Source organism: Strix aluco, chromosome 2, assembly GCF_031877795.1.
Source record: "Strix aluco isolate bStrAlu1 chromosome 2, bStrAlu1.hap1, whole genome shotgun sequence".
NCBI lineage: Eukaryota > Metazoa > Chordata > Aves > Strigiformes > Strigidae > Strix > Strix aluco.
Window position 1 is genome coordinate 111,355,755 of NC_133932.1, and position 19,425 is coordinate 111,375,179.

Below are 19,425 nucleotides of genomic sequence, written 5' to 3' on the forward strand. Positions count from 1 at the left end.
GTCACTCTCCTTTGTAAAACTGTTTTTTAGTTCCTTGTTAAGTCTTGCCTATATCCACATAATTCAGTGTTATCTGTTTACCTGAGCCCAACCTATCATGGGTCTAAAACAATGTTTAGGGTCCTCTCCACCTGCCCAAACCATGTTATGACACCCTCATCCATCTACACTACATGTGCAAATGTCATTCTCATTGTTTGGAGAGAGGAACTCTCCCCCATTTGTGCACAGCTTGTCTCTCCTCCAGGTTCTCTTTTTTTTTGTCAATAGAGAAAGGAATGAAGAGCAGGCAAGTGAGAAGTTGAGGACACAGAGTTCCTAAATAGATGTTGTGCTAGAAACTACCATGTGTGACATTTCCAGAGATACTCCAGAGCTAAGCGAGGCCAAAAAGCAAACCCATCTTCCAGGACTGTGCTGGACAGGGCTGCCACTACCTAAACACAATGTTCACTATGAATTTATTCTATGAAGGTCTGTGGCCTTCAGCGTATTAAAGGTTGATTCATGATAAGCATACACATGACAGTACCTGAGAAAGCAAGTTAATTAGCTCCAACGGGGCTGGCACTCAGCAAGTTCTGGAAGAGCTAGCTCAGGGGAAGAACTGTGCACCATGGAATGCACCTTTGCTAGATTTAACATGGTTAGAAATTTTCTATGTGAAAGTCAAGCTGCAGAAGGTTTTTAGCATTGATTAGGAAAGTGACGAATAAATAATATACTGCCAGATTATATTCAGAAAGTCTAACAGCTGTTTCACTGAGAAGTTGGAAGTTTCACTGAGAACATGGGTGTTCACTGTTCTAAAACAGGTGCTGGAAATTTAGTGAGACCATTTTTCTTTTGGTTTGTCACACTACCGGTGCAGAAATGCAGTTCATCCCTCCCATAGCTCAGGAGCCAGTACTGGGGGATGCAGCCAGCCCTCCCCTCCCCAGATGTGGAATGAGCCTCACCTGCAGACAGCCACCTCTGCCAACAGGGCATCTCTCTGACTACAGCAGTCAGTCACTCTGTCACAATTAACAGTCAAAATGAAGTATGAAATGTGACATAAAAGGGAAGACTTTTAAGCTTCAAAATGATAGCTTTTAGGCCTTATTTTTCCATTTTTGAATATTGCTATCAACCACCTAACTAGAAGCCCCAGTGACCGCAAGCTCTCCCGGCGTGTCCGGCAGGGCCAGCCCCAAGGCCTGCCCGCACAGCACAGGCACTGCCCGCGCCGCCGCCTCGCGCGCCCCCGTCGCTGCCGCCTGGGCCCAGGCCGCGGCCGCCGCCGCTGCCGGGGTGACGGAGCGGCAGGAGAGCGTGTGCTCCTTCTTCCCGACAGGAGATGGAGTCGGGGGAGGTCGCGGGTCACAACCAATATGATCACAACAACATGAAACACCTTTTAATAATTAAACTGGTAAAGCAAGATAACCAAGCTGTTAGAACCCCTTCTCCTCACGCCCGCCGCCCCCAGCCCCGGACAGCGCTGCCGAGGGGCTCCCGCCCCGCCGCGGGCGCCTCCCCTGCCCAGAAGCCACCACGGGCCCGCCGGCTCCCAGCTGCCGCCGCAGCCCCTCGGCGGCCGCCGCCGCCCGTCCCGCTCCGCCCCCGCCACGGGCGCTCGGTGACGTTCCAGTCGCGTGCCGGCGGCCCCGCCCGCTGCCGCCTGACCCGTGAGGTGGCGGCGCAGGCGGCCCGGGCCGAGGTGCGGCGCGGCTCGGCGCGGCGAGCGGGGCCTGGCGCGGTGAGCGCGGCCGCGGGGTCGGCCCTCCCCGGGCTGGCGGGGGCTCCTCCCGGAGAAGTGCGGGGGGGCGGTGCTGCGGTCAGCGCGGGGCGGGGGTGGCGGCGTGAGCGGCGGGGAGCCGGGGCGCGGGCCCGGGCAGGGCCTGGGGGGGTGGTGGTGACGGCGCCCGGGTCCTCTGGCTGCAGGAGCGGTGGAGGCCGGCCGGCAGGCGCGGCGGCCCCGCATCTCGGCGGCCCCGCATCTCGGCGGCGCGGTCGGGCTGGCCCCGGAGGAGCTGGGAGTCTCCGCGCCCCTGCGCTGCAGGGCGAGCGGCGGTCGGGGCTGGTGAGGGGAAGGTGCCGCCTCACCAACGCGAGCTCTGATGCCAGGGAGAGGCGGGGGAGCAGCGGCGGGGGGGGTGTGATTAGGCCAGGTTAAAGTAGCCATGATAAAGAATTTTTCGAGTGTCTCCTCGTGGAACTGAGAGGTTACTTGTCAAAATACTTTGGAAAACCGCGCCTTGTATTTTGTCTTTTTTGAAAAGATTCATGCCGGACAGTTTGGGCTTGAGTTGTTTGAATATGGAAAAATTGGCAGAGATTGGAAGCTGGCAGGCACACAGTTAATGAAAAAGTATTAAATAGCAATCTTGCGTAAAACTAAATTTTCCATGATGTTGACAGAATCTTTGGCCACAGATGGTAGATAGTGACCATGTCTTTGGACTTCAGTGCTGTGAAAAATACAAGTGCTGGACAGCACAGCTGCATGATGAAGAGAATTATCTGCCCTACTGGTTTTTCACTTTCGTTTTTAGGGAAGTGCCAGGTAGGCACTCAAAGCCTAAAAGCTCTGTGTTCGAGAGCATGTGATGGAAATACAGACCAAGGAGTTAGGAGGGAAGTCCATTTATTTGGACAAAAAAATGCTTGAGATAGCAGTAGTGGGTGGGTGAATGTAGGTGCTGGGGTACCAGCCTGAGAAGATGGCATGTGTTGAAATGTCAGAAGATGGGAGTTTATTGAAGTCTTTAGTAATTTTGAAAGTAAGAATTATCATGTTAGATCAGATCACTGACTTTCTCTGCTATCTAGTCAGTGATACTATCTAGCCTTAGCTGCGTAAAAACTAGCAGTAGGCCACCACTTAATGAAAAATTTAAGGTCTACTTTAAACAATTAAATAAACTAAAAGAAAAAAAGTGTGAATTTATCAGCTAGTACCTGGCTTGTATTGGTTTAAATCCTTTATAGCGTTTGTTTTAATTCAGTTTGTTCTCAATTCTTGAAAGTTACTAAGGCTTTCTTCATTGCTCTTTCCCTACAGCAATAAGGCTTAAACAATTCTGTCGGCATGTAGTTCTCCTTCATCCTCTTCACCTTTGAAATCAGTGGCTGATAGAAAAACAGTTGTCATATAGGGAGAGCTCTTGGATTAAGGGGCTTGTTTTGGTTTTGCTTTTTCCTCCCCAACGCCACCCAGGTTTCAAAAATAGCGAGTTGGAAAGAGTGTCCTACCTCTGTCAGTCAGGATATTTAATCCTCTTAATAAGCGTTAGGCTTAATGTTTACCTTCTGGCAGTAAGATCTACCATTGAGCTACTTCTTTTTAAAATATACATTATTTTTTAATGAAGTAGGGTTTGCTGCTTCAGAGGAAGGATGGTCAGCCCGATAGTTGAGATGCTAACTTACAGTATCAAACTGAACTCAAGTTTCCCTGTTGCACTGTAGCCTCCCTTGGTCTAGTCACTTAAAACCACAGAGTATATCTGTACTGATAAATGAAAAAGGGCCAAGGAATGAGCTCGAGCACAGGATTAATCTGTCATTATCTACAGTGCCCATTAGCTCTTTTCTTAGTGCTGTTTTGGACCAGCTTTCTCCAGGACAAGTTCCTCTAAATCTTATTCAGCACTACGTGGTACAGATCTGGGCCAATCTGTACCAGCTGCAGGACCAAAGGTTGGTTTGTGGTGCTCTCATATGCACTTTGACATTCATTCCAGCTTTAAAACAGAGGAAATAAGACTCTGCGTTGTGCAGAGAAATGGATTACAGATAAATATTAAAACATGCAGGGCACTTAAATACCGTATTAAGAGCATACATTGAAAATAACACTGACTGAGGATCTTCCTTGCATATGAACAGATTGCTTCTTAAATGTTCTGTTTCAGAGAATACTTCCTGTGTTGTGAGGGAGCAATCCAGTTTGCTTATTTACCTTATACCATCCGTTATTTTGTATTAATTTTAATAAATTAATGACTGAATTAAATTCAGCTCTTCAGGATGACTTTCTGTTATCTCTTGTTAAACTTAAAATCTACTGTGAATTCCTTCCTCCATTTCCGAGTGCACCCAAATGCATAGTTGGGTGGTAACTGTACTGTACATACACTGCAAACTTGGGATGTTTCAATCAATCAGAGATGAGTTTCAACACTTGCACTCTTCTGAATTGCTGAGACAGCTTTTGTATCTCTGCCACGCACTAGTGCTGTATATACACTGATCATGCTGACATCTCCATTTTCTCAGACCTTTTCTAGTGTTAATAAAGACTGAGCTTTAGCAAGAACAGTGGTGTTGGCAGTATGACAAGCGTAGAGTGAATAGTAAATTAATTCACAATTAAGATGAAATGTAGCTATGCCTTTAGAATTTTACCTGATGTCTCTTCTTGGGGGTTGAAACTAGATGATCTTTAAGGCCACTTCTAACCCAAACCATTCTATGATTATATAATAATGATCACTAGCAAAAGAATTATTTAAAATCTGTAAAGTATCTTTGCCTTAGCCGCCCACCAGCAAAAACAAATCAAAAAACGTGAGGCAGAGTAGACTATTGTGTACTGCAGTTGTGTTCAAACAAATGAATTGTTCACTGTAAGCCTTAAGAACAGACTTTTTACAGAATTGGATACACAGGCACTAAAAATGTCAGAACACTAAATTTTGCTCATAAAGAAGTAAACTGTGATGATAGGTTAAACTTGTCTGTCTCAGTCTTCTAAACATTTTCTGTGTTTTGGAAACCTACAATAATTTTTAAATCAGAGTTCTTTACTGTTAAATTGTTTTTCACCTTTAAACCCTTCTTAAAAGGACAAAGGGATTTTTCATTAGCAAATACAAGTGTTGACCCAATATGATGTAGTTTGGGAGTCCCTAGGTTTTTTTGCTAGCAAATAATTTGACTATGTATATCTTAAGTGGTCAATGTCTAGATCATAAAATATATATCACATAGTTAAGTATAATCTTTCATGTAAGGATCGAGCTGTATTTGCAAACTTGTTAGAGTTCTTTCCAGTTACTTCCATTATAATTGTTTGTTGTTGTGCTGGTGAGTATGCTTCTAACTTCTGAACTTGATGTCCTTGGTGGGTATTAACTATACGCTTATTTTTATGCTGGTAGCATTCTTCAGCTTTAATCAAAGATGCCGAGCCTGTTGGCAGCAAGTGACTGCAGTCAACCAGAAAAATCCCCTCCGGCCCAAGATCTGTTTTTCTGCTACGTGATGGGGAATGGGCAGTGAGCCTGGTGGCTTGAGTCACTGCTGATCTGCTCCACATGGGCTGCCTTCTCAAGCCATCCCTGTCATATTCCTATGACCTGTCTGTCATTGGACTGAAATCACACATTTTGTCTTTTGCATGAAATTGGATTCTGTCGCATCATAAAAATACAGATGTGTTCCAGATTACATGGCACTTCTGTCATGTGACTGCAGATGCATTAGTCACATAAGTACTGTATGCATTTTGATCATAAAGGATGTGGAGTAGAGCATGGTATTCCATCTTGGCCTCCTTAAAATATTTTTATGACCTGCAGTTCTTAAGTTTCTCTGTTTTTGTTGGCATAGAAGGAGGATATTTTCCAGATTATATATATATATATTTACTTTATTGATAGTTAGACTAAAACAAGAAGAGACGTTAAATAAACTTAAATGTAGATACTATTTCAGGATTTTATTAAAAGTTTGGACTTCAATAGTTCTTTTCTTCTTTCCTGATTTACTTTCTTCTTTTCATCCAGTATATTTATAGAGACTAATCCAATTTGATTTAGTGGTTTATTGGGTTGGTAAGCCAAACTTACCTCTCTCAAAGGAAAAGTAATTGATTCACCAGAAAAAATCAGTAACCTTCTGCACAGCCTTTCCTATTCTGGTGCAGCTTTCTTGAATGTGGCTCAGCATTGTGTGAGGTCTCACCAATGCTGTGTTCAGTGGCATTAATGGTGCTGTATGTGTAATGGAAGTATTTTTATTTTTTCACTTTGGATTTTACTTGCCCCCATGTTTTCTGTAGCTTGCTATCATTGTGATTGACAGATGTCGCTAGATTTTTCTCCTTTCTTCCATCCAGCTTACAGCAGAGAATCATTGGTTTCTTGAAAATGCATGCTCTTTCATTTTTATATAGTATCCTATTTTTGTTGTTCATGATCATTATTCTCTTCTAGTATAATAACCTGATTTTTCTGAACTGACAATGCCTCTCAACATTGTCAGGAAAAAATACCACTGGAATTTTGTACATTGCGTGTTGTAAACACTGTCTTAGTCCAAGAATGATTTGTATTTGCTGCATTTGGCTAAGACTGAAGACCTGCATTCAGTTGAAACAGTGATTTTACGCGTTTTAGAGTTCAGATAAAACTATTGGATTATTTTTGGCTCTTCAGTTGTTGAAGTACACATGAGGCAGTTTGAGGAATACATTCCAAGATAGACAGAACCTGCAACCTTTTGTACATCTTGATACTTCCAAGTTTTTGTCACCCGGGGAGCAAGGAAGGGAAAACACCAGTTGTCTTTCTCACTTTATAAACACTGTAAAGGAAATAAGTAATTCCCTATTTTCATTTTGTAAAGCACAGCTTTAACTGTTCAGAGTATTTTCTTGCTGGTTCTGTGTGTTGATGTTAGTTGAAGTTTATCAAAATATGTTTAAATCTGTTGAGTGCTTTCCCTTAAATTATTTAAATAAAAATGTACTGAGTTCATCTTTTATTTAAATAGACAAAATGTTAACTGAACTTTTTTAATACCTTAGAGATTTTTTAAAAAATATTATCAAAAGTTAAGTTAGATTTTTAAATTATTTTTTTACTCTACTATTTCCTACTGGTTTAATACTTTTTAAGATGGAAAGTTTAGTATCAGGCATGTCCGTATTCTCCAGATGTTTAACATTTAAGAAATACATGTCTGTGATGTAACTAGATGTGATGATTATAAATTCCTTGCTGTCTTGGAATCATGTATTCTAAATCTGAAGGTTGAGATTACCATAACTTACCAGACACTGTACCAAGCAACTAGATAGCTTTCTGCTAATATATACAGTATGGTCATCATTAGAAACCAATTGGAAGGAATTTTGTTCTAAGGTAAACTTTGTTTGGCTTCATCTTATGGATACTCTTACTAATTTTTATTCTAATTTGCAGTAATGGAACAACTGCAGGGTCCAGTTATGCAAGAAGATGCAAATATTAAAGCTATTAATGAAGAGTACAGGAAAGCCTTTATTTTTATCAATAAAGGACTGAATACAGATGAACTGGGTCAGAAGGAAGAGGCAAGAAGTTATTATAAGCAAGGGCTTGACCACTTGCTCCGAGGAGTTAGCATTCCATCGCAGGGCCCTGCATGTGTCGGGTCCCAGTGGGAGTCTGCCAGGCAAATGCAACAGAAGATGAGGGAGACGCTCCGAAATGTTCATGCTCGACTCGGCATTCTAGAACAAAACACCCCACCCGTACAAGCAAGTCCTGCTGCAATGGATGCCCCTGCTGGGGTGTCCAAGCTGTACCCATCCATTCCTTCCAAAGAAAAGCCAGAAAGACCCCCAGCCCCTAATTCTCTGTTCCTACCACGTCAGCCACCTGCAGCAGATGGAAGTGTTGCAACTGTGAGCCAGGGGCAAACTGGAGCTATGAGTCCATCATCTGCAAAACCTCTTTGTCTGCCAAATGAAGCACCTCCTGCCTATACTCCTCAAGCTACCAATGGCCATTTTACTGTGTCTTATGGCACAGACTCTGGGGAGTTTTCTTCTGTAGGTGAGGACTACTACAGTAAGTGTACTCAGCCACCTCCCCTTGAAAACCTGGGAGTGGATGCAGATGAGCTGATCTTGATTCCCCAAGGAGTACAGATATTCTTTGTGACTCCTGATGGGCAGGTTAGTGCTCCTTCGTATCCTGGATATCTACGCATTGTGAAGTTCTTGGATACAGATAGTGAGACGGCCCAGAATCGTCCACCTGCATTTCTTCAGGTAACAGGAAGATAATTTTCTCCTTTAATTAAATTTCAAGAACTGTCATAAAACTTTAAAAGGCAATCTTCTTAAGTTCTTGCTCTTCTGAGCCTAAATCTCTGTGTGATAATATGAAGGATGTTATAGCTGTTGGAAAAATGGTTTTCTGTAAATGTACACTTTTATGACTTCTTCTGTGAAAATCACCTCTGTGTCTTCCCAAGGTTGTCGAGTGCTGATTGTTCTGGTGAATTCTGTTTTCCAAAGGAGTTGACTTAACATGTATTTTCATTTCATAAAATTAACTTCCCTTTCCTCACATAGAGAAGACATGTTGATTCACCTATTGTAACACGTCAGTGTAAAACAGGGTTGTGCACTACCCACTCCAGTCTCAACTAGAGATAAGCTGTTGCAGTTAGGACAACTTGATAATTTGAAACTTGAGGGCCCGAGTTAATCCAGACTCTGAGCTACAAATAAAGAAGATGCATTATTTGGATTTTTTCAGTCCGTGCTTGCTTCATGTGGGCATGTTCTGTAACATACATTGTGTTTCTGGTCTGGTTTCTGACTTTGGATCTCCTTGTTGCTGCTAAGATTGGCTGTCGGAAGTCTCATCAGCAAAGGGGAAACTTGGAGGGAAAATAAAAACTGCTTCCTGGTTTTGGGTCTGCTGGTTCACCTCCACCTGTGTTAGCAGCTTTCAACAGTCAGCCAGTGACAGCCATACGTTCTCTTTATCCTGTCATATAAACCTGTCCTGAGATCTACAGGAAGTTGCAGGTGATGTGAATCCTGACTTGTTTGGCAGTGCCTTTCATCTACTTCTACATCTGGGCCTCAAGACTAGACCTCAGTTAAGAGAATACCAGACTGAATTCTAGTCCTGTGAAAATTAGTATTTTTTCAATATTAGACTGTCAGAACTAATCAAGAATGATATTTCCACAGTCATGTAGATTTTTTGTTTTTTCCAAGATAGTATAAGGCTTTTTTATTTTTCTTATTCAACTTTATGGAAAATCAAGTTTGTGGTGCTTATCAGTACGTTCTGCCTTTCTTTTTAAAAGGATCCTTTAATTCCTTTATGTACTTATCTTTTCTAGGTTTGTGACTGGTTGTATCCTCTAATGTGTAACCAGTCTCCTGTTCTGTGCTGCAATACTGGAGTCTACATGTTCCCTGACACGATGTCCCAGATACCAGGGTCCTACGTGGGAGTAGTGCTGTCTTCAGAACTTCCAGCAGCTGACAGAGAGCTGTTTGAGGATCTCTTAAAACAGATGTCTGACCTTCGAATCCAAGTAAATCTCTGGGCTGCCTGTTCTAAGCCAATAAGAAAAGGTGTAAATGGTCTATATTCTTCCATTTACAGTTGTGTAAAACTACAGAGTTCTGTGTCTTGCTTGTTAAGCTCACCAGTTGAGAAGTAGCTAAAGAGTCAAGATTAAGCAACCTAGTAATGAAACTGTGATCCCTGTGAGATGGGAGGACAGAAATTTTAAAATACTAAGTTGTAAGCGCAGAGAGGAATTGGAGACCATTTTGTGTATTCTGCCTATTTTTCCAAAAGATAATATAGGACCCAAAATGAAAATCTGTGTTCAGGAGAAAGCACATTTCTTCCTGTGTGTGTGCAGACACATGCACACACTTTATGTGTAGTTTTGATGATACCATTCTTGGAATATTGTGCCCAAATGTGTTTACAGTTCAAGAATGTTAAGCCGCTCCAGAGAAGACCTGTGAAAGTAGTGTGTACCTCAAAAATCTGCCTTCAAATGGGATCTCAAAATAAGATAATCTAGCACCGTATTGCAGTAAGATGTTGACAGAGTAAATAGAAAAAAAAGTAGTCTTAACAAAGGTGCAATAAGATACAGCGACCAGAAAGAAGGTGAAAATGTTACTGTAAGAGCACTGGAGCACCATTTTTCAGGAAGAATGGTAATCAATAACTACTTAAAAGCTCATAGCAAGATTATATCTTTTCATGAAAAATAGAATGTTGTTGAATCACCAAGATTTCAATGCAGTGATGATGAAGGACCAGTTTTCAGCATGCCATGTGGGCAGAGTTCTATTGAGTTCAGCAGGGAATTTCACTAGCACAGGAAGCCACTAATTTTTACTTTAAAGGAAAAAATACAACAGAATTATGTGATGTTTCCGTGCAGGACTTACTGGATAAAATTCTGTCATCTTTCCTGCATACAAATAGTTCAAATTTGATATCTCATTAGTTCCTTATTGTCCTAAAATTCCCTGTTTTTGTTAATGTTCCCTGATATGATGTCACAGGTGCCAGGATCCCATGAGAGAGTAGGGTTATCTTCAGAGCTCCCAGCAACTGAGAGAGCGCATTTTGAAGATAAATTTAAACAGATGTCTGGCCACAAAGTCCAGGTAAATTCCAGGACGGTGATTCAAACATTCTGTAGTAAAAAAAAAAAAAAAAAAAAAAAAATTGTCACTGAAATACATGTTAGAACTGCTGAGATTCCAGACTTGATTGACAGCGGCAATGTATGCTGTGCTCTGTGGTGGTCTTTTTTTTGTTGTTGTTGGTTTTGTTTGTTTGTTTTGTTAGGAGCTGATTCAGTTACTGCAGGCTACCACGTTTTGCGAACTAGCAGATTTCTGGTGTTTTAAAAACTGTGATATAGCACAAATATTTCAGAGCCTAGTCTGATGGCCACTTCATGTGTCTGTTTTACATAGTACTCATGAGGATCTAATTAACAACTATATTTAATGTAATTATAGTACTGAGTCACCTGCCTTACTAGAGAATCCATTTCTGCTCCTTAGTATAGTCCTTAGAAGTCTTGTTGACTGTTTTTCTATAGTGACCCAAACTGTGGTGTAACTAAATTATGTCTGGAACATAGTTTGTTGGGGTTTTGTTATTGGGATTTTTTTGTTTGTTTTGCAGCTGTAGGTATGTATTAAGGTTATTTCTCCTGCCCACCCCCCACAGTGTTTTGGTCACATGCTGAAAACATTTTTTGAACATGAGATTTCACACTGCTGTTAGGCAGTAATTGATGATAGGGTACATGTCAGTGATACATTGTTAACCACCTGCGTAGCAACCTTCTAAGTCTTAATCTACTCTTTTCTGTTAATGTTGGTTTTGTTTTGTATGTTGGTTTTGTTTTGTTTTATTGCAACAGTCATCTTTGTGCAATACCCTGCTTTTATTTCCAGTAAATATTTCAGGGGAATCTAAGAATTCCATGTAATATCAAATATTATATTGTGTATTATATTTTGCTTATAGGTTTCACCCATGAATGCTTTCATTTAGCCTCTTCTGGACTAAACAAAAAGGTTTTTTTCTTTCTATCCATCATTAACCACTTGAAGTGTTAGGGTTTCTTACTTTTACATTGGAAAAGTCCTAAAAATAGAATCTTAACAAAATCCTAAATCTATTACATTTTTTTTGCTTTCTGTAATTAAAGTTTAATTATACATTGTCTGTGAACTGTGCGATGTTACGCATTTTAGAAGCACTAACCAGACTGTAGTGGTGGTTGCTATATTTGAATAATTAACATCTACTCCAGACACTAGTATTTGACATGAAATCACACAGAACCTATCCACCCAGCTTTAAATGGGGAGCAGTATCATGCACAGCTTGATGTCTTCCTTGGCTGTGCCAGTCTGCAAAAGCATCAACAGCACATAGAATGAATAATGTCTTTTCTTTTTGAGTTTGGGAGGAGAGGATGAGGCACAAAACAACCAGAACAGCTGCATTCTTTTAGTGCAGCTGGATTCTCTGACCAAAGACTGCAGTTCCCATATTTAATAACAACAGAGTTGACTTCCCTCTGAGAAGATAAAAATGGTAGATGCACAAGTCTCGTCTCTTTTTTGCTAGTTAACTTGCACCATAAGTTTTCCCTACTTAGCTACTTGACCATATGGCCATACTGGCAAGCAAATCTTTTCATTGTAACTGGATGAAGAAAGTGTACAGAAAATGCTGAGCTGTCTCGTAAGCTTTTTTGAATGCATAGCATTTCTGTGCAAAAGTAATTGAATCACAAATTTCCCTTGAGTTTCTGTACACTTACCCAAGGAATATGCAACATTAGCATTATTTGATAATGGAGCTGTATGATTTAAACCAGAAATCCTGATGATATGTTGTGAAGTAGGTTCTCATGTATTTACTTTCACTTGTTAGCCTTCAGAAGCCTCTAGTGATACAGTTAACTTGCCTCAGACTGTACGTATCCAACCACAACCTGAAGGAGCAGAAAATCAGAAAGAGTTGCCAGAGTGGAGTGAGAAAGTTGCCCATGGAATCTTGTCAGGTACTGTTGTAATAAGAGGATTGTGTTGAATATAAACGTCTGTAAGTAACATTTAAAACTCCTAAATGCATGTGTGCTGGTAGAAGCTGAGTGGTCAGAAGTAGTTGTTCACCAGTTCCAGTTGTGATCATCTAAAGGATACTTTAAGCTTTATAAAAACAGTGCAGAATTTAAATCCATTCCCAACAGTCTTGTTCACTGCGAATGAGTTAGGCTCCTCATTTGACTGTATGTTAAGATATTACCCCCTGTGACTCAAACCACTATGATAGAACAATTTTACTCCTGTATGAGCAGTTATATTAAAGCAGGCATCTATTGTGATTTCTGCAGATAAACACTCTTTTACTTCTGAGAACCATTGGAATACACTAATGACCAACTGTAGTACCCATGAACCTGCTAGGAGGGCTAGAGGGTTGGGTTGTACATTTTCAGAATGTTAATAGCATTGAGATGTGCAGTTCTGTCCCTTGTGACCCAGCTGGACCTTGGATATCTATTAAAAAACTGAGTATCTCTATGAAGCTGACATTTGGATGAGGGCTGGCTGTATTAAACTTAAGTGAATTGAAAAAACGTGGGTGGTGTAGGAGCAGAAATCACTGCAGGAATTCATGCTGGCCCATTCAGGGAAGATTATAATTGCAGACTGTGTCATCAGGAATCTTTCTAAAGTCAGTGTTGCAGAGGCAGAGGAGGGAAAGCTGTAGGAATCATTGTCTGTAAAATTGTACATTCTAAGAAAAAACAATTTTTGCCTTGAAGGTGCATCTTGGGTAAGCTGGGGCCTAATAAAAGGAGCAGAATATACTGGCAAAGCTATCCACAAAGGAGCTTCTAAACTGCGAGAACACATTCAACCAGAAGAAAAACCTCTAGAAGTCAACCCAACTGTGGCAAAGGGACTTCATGTAGCAAAACAGGCTACAGGAGGAGCTGTGAAAGTCAGCCAGTTCTTAGGTAAAAATTTCCATCTCATAGTATGTTGTACTTTTGCCTTAAATAATAAATATTCTGTAAAATGAGAGCTGATTTCTCTAGCCAATGAACTAAATAGATTGACCTGATGAAATCCAGAGATCAGTAGTTTGTGCCTAGTTACCCCCTGTGAGAGACGTGCTTTAGGACTAGTATTTATTATATAGCCTTGAGGCATCTTTTCCTTTCCTAAAAGAATAGTCCGTACATTCTTCAGTTCAGCACGCTTTTCTAAGTTTTAGACAGTTGATTCAAAATGGTGTGTCTCTTTTCTTCTTAAGTTGATAACTATGTACTGTCACTGGTTACTAACATATTGTACCACTAGAGAACGTGTGTGCACATATTTTTAAATATGCACATCGGAAACAAGTCTATTAGACTATGTATAAACTTTCAGATAGAAACAGCTTGGTGTTCACAGGTGCTTGGTAACCCTAGCAGCTCTCAGTAACTTCATTCTGTTATTTATCTGCATTAATGTTTATACTTAGCGACTAGTGACTCATCCAAGTTTAAAAGCAAATTGTGCTGGATGTTATAAAACTACTTTGAAGAGCTGGAATGGTGGTAAGAAAGACTTCTCCAGAAGGCCAGTCAGGAAAGAAACAGCTTGTTCCCCATCTGCAAGTTGGGAATAACAAAGCAATAGAAACAGTTTCTTGAAATTTGAGTGCGAGACGTGTATGTATTTCTTTTCAAGTGTTTTAGCCGTAAGACCAACCTTATTTGTTTCTTAGGAATTGGAGCTGTGCAGAATCGGAAAAATAAGGTTGCTTCGGTATCAGTTGGGTAGTTAAGCATGGATTAAAGTCTGTCTTTCAAATAAGCGTATTTAAATAAAAGTAACACTTAAGACTTCAGTGAAGCTTACTTTTAATTAGGAGTAAGGGCTCTTAAAGAAAGATGTTCTATGTTCTTACTAAATAATCTGCATACTGTTGTTTTATGGTAGTTGAGGGAGTGTGTTCCATAGCAAGCTGTGTCGGAAAGGAGCTGGCTCCACACATGAAGAAGCATGGCAGCAAATTAGTTCCAGAATCCCTTAAGAAAGATAAAGATGGCAAATCCACTTTTGATGGTGCTCTGGTGGTAGCAGCAAGTGGAATTCAAGGTAATAAAAATTGCTTATACTTTTTTAATTGCATACTTTTCAATGCTATGAACTCAAATAAGCTGTTAATTTTTTCAGGGTTTGCAACAGTGTGGCAAGGTTTAGAAAGTGCAGCGAAGTGCATTGCTAAAAGTGTTTCAACCGAGACTGTAAAAACTGTCAAATACAAGTAAGTTATGTTTTGATTGGTTTCATTTTCTACAGCATATTGTCATTGTGTTTGAATACTGGAAAAAAAAAGCTTATGGAAGTGTAGGGAAGCTAAGTGATGAAATAGCAGCTTATCACATGCTGCATAATTAGAGCAAAGCAGATAAGTGTTCAGTAATGAGCACCTCCTGTAAGTAAAAATATGAAATACGTAAATGATTGTGGTAAGTATTTTTTTAGCTCTCTTCGAAAAGTATTACAGCTTCAGGCTATCTTACAAATAATGTTCAGATTTATATCTTTGTTCTACAGTATAATGTCATGGTAAAAAAGGTTACTGGTTTAAACCTCTCAGCTCTGAACCTGAATTTATGTAAACTTAGCTAAATTTAATAAAGATGGAAGAATTTCATCTATCAGCAGGTTTGACTAAAGTGAGGAGGTATAGAAAAGAAAATTGGTAAGGAAATATATGGCATAAATAGCAATAACAGCAGTAATAGGATAGCCTCAACTTGCAAAACGCGGATGTTCTTAGAAAAAGATAATAGGGGAAGAACATAATAACAGTTGCGATTAAGATGTTACTAAGATGATGGAAAGACCAAAGTTGAGTGCATGTAGTGGAAGATGCTGTGGAGAATAAGGGAATATATTGAAGTAACTGCAAAACGTATGAAATGCACCCCTCAAAAAAGTGCAATAGTAGGTTAAATGGAATCAGTGGTAAGTGTAGCAAAAGAGACGTTAAAAAGGATCGCTGAAAGTGCATACAGGCTACTAGCAGAAGGCAACAAGGTAAACATCAGCATACAGTATTAAGTGGACTGGCATTCGGGGTTGTGTTGTGGTGCATTTCAAATAGGAGGCTAGACAGTGAAGTTCTAGTCAGTGCTGCTTTATTAATAATGTTTGTTTTCAGTAGGAATGTCAGAAGGTATTGTACTGGTACTCGTTTCACATAAATTCACATTAATGTTTTTGTTTTAGATATAAAAATAGGAAATGTGGAGATCAGCAGTCAACAGCCACTAAGAGTGAAAAACAATAAGTAATTAAACTGCAGTTAATTACAGTTAGAAATATTTGATATGTGATCTTTAAAATCTGTCTATATAAATGTATTAAAATTCTACATCTCTTTTGGAAGCTAATTTTTGCTTCAGTGACAAAGGTTTCTGCCACTCAAAATACTTCAGTGAATAAGCTAAATTCCACTTAATGGAAACAAAGCTAAAGGGGTATCATCAGAGTGTCTCTAAATCAACAAAAAACTGAGCTAAAACTTAGCTACAATACCTTTGTGGATGGAATTATAAAGAGATGCTTATCATATGATCAGAATTGGGAGAAAATGTAGCTTCAGAAGTAATATTTCTGCCAAAGTATCATGCTTCTACCTTGGTGGGTTTTTTATGGCAATTTAAATAACTGCAGTATCAACATCTGCCCAACTTTTTTCTTAAAAAAAAAGTAAAGTTACAAATGATGCAATTGAGGTGGGCAAACTGAAAAATCCATTATCAAATATTAAGAAATTGTTAATCTAACTGTATTGGATAAGCTATAGTCTTACTTTAAATGAGGTTACCTATTTTACTAATGCTATATAAAACTGGCTTCTGATGTTCCTGAGGTGAAAATAACTAATAAATTGACAAATACTACATTTTGCTGTGAGATTAATTCTGTGATCTGCAGATCTGATGTTGGTGATTCAAGGCTGTTACTCTATGAGAGAATTAAAACCAACCAAACAAAAAAGCACTAATTCTTTTTATTAGGTTTCATTGTTGGTTCCAGCTATTATGCTGTGGCTACTGCACTGATAATGTGATAGATTTTTGGATTCTTTGATGTTCTGTGCTTCTCTCTAGCCTTATTTTGAGGTCCTCAAAGAATCTCTGGTCATAAGAAGCACAGGGAAAAAGTAACTCTGCTAACTACTGGGATGCTGATGCTGCCAGAAATACTTCCCTTTGGCCTAGTTTGTCCAATTACAGTGCGCTCTGGGGAAATGTCTGGCTGCCTGGAACAACTGGAGTTACTCTTGTCCTCCTTCAGTATGCTCTCTATACTGGTGTAGATGTGCACCTTTCTTCACTGTTTAGTAATTAATATGAGACCACTGACTTGCCCCCTAGAGCATAAAGAAGCTGGACGCACAGCCCAGTGGAGAGACCAGAGGTTTTATCTCTTAGTAATTTTTATTATATCCTTAAGATAGCTTTCTTGAGCCTTCAGGGGTTTCGTATCTCCTTTCCCCCCGCGCTTCGCTTCTTCCCCTTTGCCACTCTATTGATTCCCGGTTACTTCAGATAAGCTTTCACTGCACAATGGAATTTTTTTGTAGGCACCTTGCTACGTCCAACATACGAGCATAGCTGTGTCAGCAATTCTGTGTACCCAGGAGACCTGTTAGACTGCCTTGAGTTAATTTGCTTGAGCACAGTGGTGCACTACCTCAGTGAGTCTACTTCTGTGACTTTGAACTAACGTGCCAACGTGTTGCTGTTACACCAGACATGGTATCATGTTAAGCCATGTAGACACAGGCAGAGGTGATACAGGACAAGTACTAACCAAGCACTATTCTGGCAGAATATGCCTGAGGTGGTTCTGGTCCCTTTTTGTGTAACAGGTGAGAAGGTAGGACAGTGTTTGCCCTCCCTCCTCAGTGCTGCCACCTTTGATGCAGACTGAGAAGGTTTAGCAGCTGCAAGGGTCTAGCTGTGCAGACTTAACATGGTGATATAGAGGGTATCAGGAATTTTACCTAAGAACTTAGGTGAAAAGTACTTGGGGGTTATTGCACACAACTTCTCCCACGTTTATGGTTCTATAGATAAGCCTTCTACTCTTCAAAATGAGAGAGGAAGGAGGGAGAAAGACTGGAAGGTTTTTTGAGGAAAAAGGGCAGAAGCATATTGGTATCTTTAAAGAATAATCTGCCTGATAGAGGAGCAGCCCTTGCTCACATGGCTTGGTAATTTCTAATTTTATTCTTTAAGCATTCAGGCTGTGTGCTCATTATTTGTTCTTGGTAATGCTTGCATTTTTGCTTTCAAAAGAATTCCAGTGAAGATTAAAATACTAAGTATACAAATCTACAAAACTGCTGTTTTTCTTAAGGTATGGAGATGATGCTGGCCATGCTACAGACAACGCTGTGAATTCTGCAATCAATGTTGGTGTGACAGCATTTAACATTGACAATATTGGTATCAAAGCTGTTGTAAAGAAAACTGCAAAGGAAACCGGCCATGCTGTGTTAGATGAGTATAATGTATTGGATGATGAGGATAAAAAATTACACTGATGAAATACTTCTCAAAGCCTTACATTAGAGATGAAACTTCCTATTTAGAAGTAACTATATTGCTAATCCGCGATTTAACACAAATCACACTGTACTTTTCAAGCAACTATTACTTAATTTGACATGAAAATGTAAAAGTAGGGAGGGCATTTGTAGAAGGACAAATGAAAGTTGTCTTAACTCCTTGTGTATTGAACAAGGGTTTTAAACAACTGATCAGGGCTTTAGAGAACTGGAATGATAGGAGTTTGCAGTTAATAAACTTGCCTCTGTAAGCACTTTTTCAAAATATAATGTGGGATAATAAATTAATATAGAAATACTATTGTGAATATTTTTGTAATACTTTATATTTATAAAGAAGGTGGTGATATAGAACAAATAGGCTTACTAATTCTGGAACAAGTAAGATTACTAGTTTTGTTTTTTAACCATCCTTAAGAATTAGTTTTACTAAAACAGCCTTGTCTTATTTAATATGCACTACTAAAATAAGCTTTGTGTTTCATTGTTTGGTAGAGAATTGCCCTTTTCAGCTACCAAACAGCTAATCTCACGCAAAGTTCATGTTAGAAGAGATGAAAGATGAACCTCAGGTTACTAGGTAGTTAATCCCTTTAAAACTTTTTTCCCTCCAGCATATAAGCAAACCAAAGATACCAAGGATTTCTTCTAAAAGAGGGTATTTACAACTCTAGAAAAATGTATTCTCCAGTTGACTCCGTAAGGAATATACAAATTTTCTTTGAAACTGAGATTTTTATTAAGAGAGGATAAGTATGTTTTTTTCATAAATTAAAGTATTTTTCTGTAAAAAGTTTCTATAGAGGACACTAGGAACTTCTATGCATTCTGTACTTTTTGGCCAATCCAGAAAGATTCACAGTATATATCATGGCCTCCTAATGGAAGACATTATGTATTTGCTTCAACAAGTAGTTCTAACAGTCAGCATCTTTATTCCATTAAATTCATAGTTGCACAAGGTAGGTTTTTAGAGAGTATGAAGACAAGCCCTTCTAATGAAGAGATGTGTGTGGAATAGAATAGACACTACTGTGTAGGTTTTTCATCCTGTTCCTAGTGCAGTGTGAAATAACTCCATACGTAGAACCCTTGAGATGCTTTTACACTGCTACTTTAACAGTTCGGTATTGAGTTTTAAAGCTGCTACACATTGTAATATTGGCTGGACCTGCAGCAAACAGAACACCATCAATTTACAACTTATCTCCATTTCATGTAAATGGAGAACATAACTATAAATGGTTGTTAGCAAATGATATTTGCATCATATTGAAAAAATACAGTAACAACTAATGTCTATTAGAATGGTAATAGGTGCACATTTTGTGGTAGCTACTGTAGGTGTGTACTTAGGCTGAGAAATGTGAAACAAAGGGTCTAACCACTTAAAATGTACCTTTGATTTGTGGAAATAAAGATGAAATTAAAGTTGGTTAATCTGTGCTTGGCCTTTTTATGATGTGAAGCTACTGTATGGATCAGTGAGTGGAAA

The 19,425-nt window shown here is 39.6% G+C and overlaps 1 protein-coding gene across 5 annotated transcripts; it reads left to right on the top strand.

Annotated features, from left to right (window-relative positions):
* The first annotated feature begins 1,598 nt into the window (after positions 1-1,598).
* SPART (spartin) lies at positions 1,599-19,370 on the top strand. Of its 5 annotated transcripts, none has more exons than XR_012622087.1 (10): positions 1,613-1,741; positions 7,194-8,026; positions 9,118-9,315; positions 10,313-10,417; positions 12,213-12,342; positions 13,111-13,305; positions 14,279-14,437; positions 14,516-14,606; positions 16,941-17,054; positions 17,720-17,811. XR_012622087.1 is itself a non-coding variant. In XM_074815832.1 (10 exons), exons 2-9 carry the CDS (start codon positions 7,196-7,198, stop codon positions 15,636-15,638), a joined length of 1,770 nt encoding a protein of 589 aa, XP_074671933.1. In that variant the 5' UTR covers positions 1,613-1,741; positions 7,194-7,195; the 3' UTR covers positions 17,720-17,858. The 5 variants fall into 5 exon arrangements, 4 of the variants coding, with proteins under 4 accessions (XP_074671931.1, XP_074671933.1, XP_074671930.1 ...); XM_074815832.1 differs by lacking the exon at positions 16,941-17,054 and adding an exon at positions 15,578-15,638 and having other exon boundaries at positions 17,720-17,858; XM_074815830.1 differs by lacking the exon at positions 16,941-17,054 and having other exon boundaries at positions 1,599-1,702; positions 17,720-19,370.
* The last annotated feature ends 55 nt before the right edge of the window (positions 19,371-19,425 follow it).